The following is a 7195-nucleotide window of genomic DNA, read 5'->3' on the forward strand; positions in this document are numbered from 1 at the left end:
TCAGCTCCGATTCAAAGTGATCCCTCTGTATTTTTTCTGACAAATAGTTTTAAAAGATATTCTCAGTGTCTCGAAGTGGTAATGACTTAGAACTATCAACATAAGCTATTTTGGAGGAAAAACAGAGCTACTGAAATGAGAGGCAAGAAGGAAGTGAGCTGTCAAAATCAAATAGTTTTCAGTTGTACAGGTGGCAAGCACTAGCGGAACTCAAGAAGCCCGTGCTACAGTGTTAAAATGCTGGCATACTTTCAACATTTAGGGCACAATAACTACATATTTCGTGACTTATTTTTAAACATTTTAAGTGGTTTAAAACAACCTTTCTATACAGCCCCATATAGTTAAAATTGGCCAATTAAGCAACTTCACTATCAACATTTGTAAACATTCACGCTAATAAACAGCTGACAAACACGTAAGAAAAAAACTGATTCTTGAATTTGCTTTATTTTCTCTGCATAAGGAACCCTGCACAGGCAATTCAAATTAAAACAAAATAAATATATGAATATTCATGTAAAACTGTCCTTGCTAATGAACAATTATACACAATGTACAACTCTTCATGTTCACTGGGAGGGCTTACAAATGTACCATTCCCAACAAAAATGCACCAAAATGGCTCCATGCAAACTTATCAAAAGTGACCAAAATATGAAGAAAAATTTACTGAGCGCACTATTTTGTTTTTTCCTTTTGTTTTGTTTTTTTACAATCACAAAAAAATAAAAACATCTAATTTTTTGTTACATTTAGAGTAACTAAAATGTGGCCACTGCTTATTAATGTCTGTTTTTATGCTCCTAAAACATCTATGGTTACCATAAAATTGCATAAACATTGAAATTGGACTTAGGGCACTATTTGTAATAAAAGGAAGATGGTTTTGTTCACAGAAAGTTAGTAATCTGTGTCCGAGCCCTCTGCATTGTCCACATTACGTGAGAGCATGTAATTGTCCATATCTATAGACCTGCAGTTATTGATTGCATAGCGCAAACGCTCTGCCATGATTAGTTGACTGGAGTAAGGTGGGAGCCTCAGTTGAAAGAAACAAGTCTGTGAGGTAGGCAAGCTGTCGTAAGGCTGTAGGAAATGGACAAAAGGTAGGACATGGTTAAGACTATAAAAGAAATTAAAGTGCAACAAATTCAAATTTTTTCAAACCAAAAAACCTTTTAAAGAAGCACCCCTCACCCATAATGCCATGCGATTAATTCTGCCAAGCAATAATTCCTAAATTTCTTACGTTGGCATGGCCCAATTCATCTTGGAAGTAATTAGAACACTACTGCTTCCACTATGTACCTCTCAAAGTGTCACAGACATGTCCCTGTAAAAGGACTTTTAATATACCTGAGTTAGGAATACTTTCTCTATTCCTGTTGATATGTGAAACCTTAAATCTTCATGACTAAATGTTCATAAGTTAGTTCAAAAATTGTTTAAAGTTTGTTCTTAAAATTAAGAAAAAGCTGAAATCAATTTTCAAACAGTGCATCTGTGAATTAGCAAGAAACAACTCTTTTCCTGGGGTGGTATTTGAATCTAATGGGTTTCAACATGGGTAAGATTAGGGATTTAGTTGATTTAGAGATGCACTGGATGGCCAACAGTGAGAGCCGAACTATTTATCTTCGTTTTGCTGAAGTCACTCACTCGCATAGTATGTTGAGTGTATTTTTCATAATAGCAAACTAAAACATGATTTAATTAGATTGAACAGCGTTTAATATATAATAATGCCAATTCTTCATGAGGATTTACAGACCTCAGCAGAAGGTCATGATATTTAAACTGACATGTCATTTAATAGCCTTTAAACAGTTTTTCCTAAAAGTCTGGGCCAATGAATCACTTCACTCTTAATATTTCTCACAGATCACCATATACCTTAATCATCAAGTGTAAATGAAAAGGACAGGGATGAAGGGGAATGCTGTGATGTGTGCCCCTTACAAAATGCCCTTGCGTACTATTCAACAACAGTACATGGCTTGGGAACTATTTTAGAAACAACAACATAGGGCTGTGATTTTTCCTTTTTTAAATATTAAAAGGAAAAATGTATTACAATAGGAAATAGCTAGATAAAATATGGTGCAGTGATTCACACCATGTGGTGCAGGTATGATCCTGAATTCCATTAAGTACTTAAATTGACATGTTTTAAGCATGGAGTAATACATGCTTTGATACATAATTAAATCTCCTGACTATCAGTCATGAGCTGATCTCAATGTATTGTCTGAGAGCTTAATGTTGGGGAAACCTGGCACCTATTGCCAAGGGAGTGATTTACACTGGCCAGAAATGAACAATGGATTAAGAAAACAGTATCTTACCCTATCAACCTTCATTATTTGGAATCGTTGGGAAATATCAGCAGTGTTGGCTGGTAATCGAGATCTTCCTGACACAAACCTCATGAAAAGAACTCTCTCCTCATTTGAGAATTCTTCAAGAGTGTGCCAGAACCACTGAACTAATTGATGCTGTTCATCAACCTCTCTGTACCGCACAACTTTCTTCAGAACTTCAACTGAGATTTCTGGCATTCCGCAGACCATCTGTTCCAATTGCTTTGCAGTCAGAAGAGACAACAATGGAACTGGGACAATCCAAGACATTCCTTCTCTCACAGCAGCCACCTGTAACTCAGAAAAAATAAGGTTTGGGTTTTTTTAAGTGACATTACATTTATCGTTGCTCCTTACTATAACCCCTTTATGTAAAGCTATTATTTTGAGATTGAATGCACACACTGACAATGCAGCTAAGAGTACAGGTTTAAGTCGCACCTTAAATTAACAAATACTGTATATTCATGCATACCTACATCCAGAGGATAATAACCCCCTTCATAAAATAGAGAACCATTGCAGAGACCTTTTTTTGGCAAAAACGTTTTTATAACACCTGTAAACTAAGGAAGTCTCAGATAATATCTTGTAAAGAAAACTAAAGAGTGATCAGCACTAATGAGGAGCTGCTAAACCAAAAACTTTTGATACAACACTACTAGGACTGGTATGAAGTCATGCTAATGGTCCCTCTTGGATCTGCAAGACTTGAGGACTTCATGTTTAGAAGCTATTGCACTAAAATGGAACAGCTATTCCATTGTGTGCACTTTAATCTACAGAGAAAGAGGGAAAGCATTTCCCTATCTTACTGTTGTTATACTAAGACATAAGGCTCACATAACACAGTATTACTGTATAAATCATAGGACAAAGGTATTTGGGTAAAGTAGTGAACAATTTTTCAATCCATGTACAAGTGTTTGCAGTTCCTATTTTAAAGCAGATCAGGCAAATGTTATGTAAAAGTATATCCACAGAATATATTTAATAAGTTAAACAAATGTCCGTGTACTCAAATGACTTTGCCAGAATCAGAGCCGACCTGAGAAGGGTGCAGGGCCTGGGGCAAATCGAGCCACTTTGCGTCGAGCCACTCACTACCCCCTCCCCGGCCCCGCTCCAATCCCATGCTCTCTGGACCCGAAGAAGCTGCCAGTGCCATTGGCAGCAGCAGCGGGGGAGGGGGTAGTGAGTGGCTCAACGCAAAGCCAGCAGCAGCAGCAGCAGCAGCAGCACAGAGTAGCCATGGCCACTCCACCCAGCTCTGCAGAGCCTGGGGCAGTCTCCCTGATTTGGCCCCCTGCTAGGGATGGCCCAGGCCAGAATATGTGGTGCTGTAAAGGCATAATACTGGGTAGTCAATTTAATGTTTTGAATGGGGCAAGTCTAATGAAAATAAAACAAGGTCTGCTGCTCAGTAGTTTTGTGCCTTTCCTTGGTGTTCTGGATGTTTGGGTGAAACCCGAGATGTAGCACATTTTTAAAAGATATGGAGTACTTGCAAAAAACAAAGAGAAAATCTAAGCAACATGCAAACATAGTTCTGTTATTTCTTGGCATACTCTGATAGTGTTTATTTTAAGAAAACTGGTAGAATAAAGCAAGAGTCCTACCTGCCGGTCCATTTCATGAAGTCTGTACTCAATTGCCCTCTCCACATATTCTTTTCTGTTTGAAAAGGTAAGTGGGATACTGTTCCCACCAGGAATTATGGGAACCATTTTACCATCAGCACTTTGGCCAACAAAAGAATCTAGAGGAATCATCTATTAACAGAAAAGGAAAAATATATTCAGGATAAAGTCACTCAAGTAAAATGGAATTAAAACTTATCAATCACTGGGCGTGTCTACACGTGCATTTGCCCTGGCTTAAATTTACTGTGCACTAAATTACTGCACAGTAAGCAGGAATAGGCCAGCATCTATGCGTTTAGGCATTAAAGCGCATTAACGCCATGTGTGGACTCACTTGGGACTAAAACAAGTCCCAAGTTAGTCCACATACACAGTGTTACTGTGCAGCAAGGCATCTATACATGAATTACTGAGCAGTAACTAATTGAGCATAAATTTGATACTGCATGATGCCAGTATCAAATTTACACTCAAGTCGGCATAAGTCACCATATTTACTGCGCAGTATGGGCCCATACTGAGCAGTAATTTGGGTGACTGTGCAGTAAATGCACACGTGTAGACATGTCCACTGGATATCTGAAGGAAATGCCAATCTGAGGTAGTTATAAAGTGTCCATTACCCTGATTTATAAAGACCACTTCATTTTCCTAATAAATCTGTAATGGAATTAAGGTTAGTTTACAGAAAACAACTGGTTTCAGATTATTTTGGGGGTATGCTGCCCCTGTAGTTTACCTCATGGAAGTTTTCTTCAGTAATCCCACTGTCTTCAATGTGAAGAATGCTGTTGAGGGTCTGCACATAGAGCAGATCTACCTCTTCCAAGTCCTCCAAAATGAGTGGGATACAACAAAGTTGCTTCCAGACCATTGGGGCCAAATGAAGATCTAAAGGCTTCTTGGTACGAATAGCCACGCCCATCAAAATGCCTAAGAACTTAAACTGCATCAGATGTTCATCTAAGCATGCTGAAGGGTTAAAAAGAAACCTAAAAAGAGCACAGAAACAGTGTAAACAATTTATTAGAATCAGCTTCTCTTACTCATTTCACCCTTGCATTGGCTAGAAGACAAAAAATATTCAGGTTCAAGAGCACCACAGCAGCATTTGGTATGAGAGGGTAGCTTTAGTGTCCTCTCACCCTCCAAATACCAAAGGCTGCCACATTCCAAAATTGGCCACAAGCTACAGCACCCTCAGTATTGCTTTAATTTATGGCACCAGCATTCTTCTGGAGGCTACTTCTTTGGAGCCTTTATTTGCATATGCATACCTTGATATTATGCCTTCCCACACCCTCATAATTTCATCAGTAGCTGTGAATATAGAAGGGGAGGCCATATTCTCCAGGAGCAGTTAGGAAGCCTCAAAAGTTATCAAAGAATCAATACAAAAAGCTTTTCCTTTAAATTTTGTTGGCCTATATTCTGTAATAAAATGAAACCTAGTCCAACTTACCTATCCCTATTATAGCCTACTTCGGCTGAAGCATTTGGGGAAGGAATAAGCAGGTCTACTACTCCAGTTTCAAGTTCCTTAAAGATAAAAAGGAAAGTGCTTCTTCAGCATTAAGGCTTAGAACATTGTGTTATACTGAAAATCAACTTGCCAGAGGAAGCATTTCAAGCTTTATTTAGAAAATCAACATGTACTAAATATAATATTGTCTTCTAGTTCTGTCAGGATAAATCATATAATAATCTAGAAACCAGAAATACATACCCAATTTATAATGCTATTTAAATTCAATTTATTTTTGCCATCATTCCTAGGAAAAACAGTGGCGCTGCTACCATAACGGCATAGCTCAGACTGCTGTATTATTTTTGGCTATGTTAAATGTAGCCCATACAGTGATTACACTTAATGGGATCATAATCAAGATGCAACTGTCAGAGGCTGCAGGGAGGGATTCATGGACTCCAAGAGAATTATTCTACTAAAAATACTGGTTGACCAGGATGGGAGCCTGCAGATCCCACACAGCTGTTCTCTCATGTTGCAGAAGGGGCATATCAGCGTTAATGAGGCCTGTTGCAGTCTTTGAACTGTTGCAGCAGTAGTTACAACACAGCTTCTCAGACAGTCCAAGGTATGCCCTGAGAAGGAGGATTTGCCTTCTCTTATGAGAACAGTTTAGCATTCAGGCTGGCCACTGAATGGGAAGAAGTGACAAAATGCATGGTAAAAGCAGAATGAGATCACGGAAGGGGAAAATGAAACCCCACAAAAGAAAAACTTCAGTGCTTTAAACAAATACCTAAGGGATTTAACGTACTTCACATACCTGGCACATTTCTGTAATAGTGTCATCAAACACCCCCCCTGCATCATCAGCCCCTTCTCCAACCAGTTTCACTTTCCAGGCACGGGAAGGGAGGCGAAGATCTGAAGCATTCAACTTTACCACTTGTCTTGCTATTTGTACAAAAATAGGCTTACATTTCCGACCTCTTTGAAGAAAAAGAAATTGCTAACAATGTAATTCACAGGTATGTAACTCTTGTATACTCTAAGTCACAACAAATCATAAAAGAAATAATAAATAGTTATATATTTAGACAGCTATACTCAAACTGCATTTGAAAATGCTCAAATGCCAAGATGTTCTGAATGTCTCAAGGGTACTTCTGAAAATAATACTGACCTGGTTGATATTCTTTTTACAGTAATTTGAGGCCCGTAGTTTTTTCCCTGAACCATGGTTTTTCCTATGGAGCGTACCATGGGAAGCGTGTAGACTCGTGGTGCTAATAATGGTCTTAGTTGCCCTTGGACTATTCCCCACGTTCCAGCATTGTAATGAGATGTACTATTCTGCAATACAGCAGCACAAAATAAATATGCTTTAATTTTACTCTTTCTGGAATAAACGTTTTCAAAATTAAATATTAGGATTTCAATTTATTAGAAATTTTTAGAAAGTTTCTTTCATTTAGAGATGTCTGCTTACTGCCTTTCAGAGATTTAGATGTTGACGTGTCAAGATTAATATAAACCAGGATTTACAAATTTGCTTTTGGGAGAGATTGGTTTTATAAGCATTTTACACCAATGGCTTTCACTGTTACTCAGGTAAGATTTGACTTCGGAGGGAATGCTTTAGTAACAAGGCACAACAGTATATATATACACTACCCGATACTCTTAGAGAGAGAGAGAGAGAGAGAGAGAGAGAGAGAGAG

The 7195-nt window shown here is 38.2% G+C and overlaps 1 protein-coding gene across 6 annotated transcripts in view; it reads right to left on the reverse strand.

Annotated features, from left to right (window-relative positions):
• Positions 1 to 428: 428 nt before the first annotated feature.
• HERC1 (HECT and RLD domain containing E3 ubiquitin protein ligase family member 1) overlaps positions 429 to 7195 on the reverse strand; it is a 197326-nt gene continuing 190559 nt past the window's right edge. For all 6 annotated transcript variants that reach the window (XM_019504392.1, XM_019504388.1, XM_019504391.1 and 3 more), the window contains exons 72-78: positions 6658 to 6827; positions 6298 to 6463; positions 5469 to 5545; positions 4746 to 4998; positions 3983 to 4135; positions 2349 to 2654; positions 429 to 1089 (exon numbers count right to left, since the gene is read on the reverse strand). In XM_019504392.1, coding sequence (XP_019359937.1) covers positions 904 to 1089; positions 2349 to 2654; positions 3983 to 4135; positions 4746 to 4998; positions 5469 to 5545; positions 6298 to 6463; positions 6658 to 6827 — 1311 coding nt within the window. In that variant the 3' untranslated portion in view covers positions 429 to 903. The remainder of the gene's footprint in view (positions 1090 to 2348; positions 2655 to 3982; positions 4136 to 4745; positions 4999 to 5468; positions 5546 to 6297; positions 6464 to 6657; positions 6828 to 7195) is intronic.

Source organism: Gavialis gangeticus, unplaced genomic scaffold (assembly GCF_001723915.1).
Source record: "Gavialis gangeticus isolate Ggan-Ray unplaced genomic scaffold, GavGan_comp1, whole genome shotgun sequence".
Lineage (NCBI taxonomy): Eukaryota > Metazoa > Chordata > Crocodylia > Gavialidae > Gavialis > Gavialis gangeticus.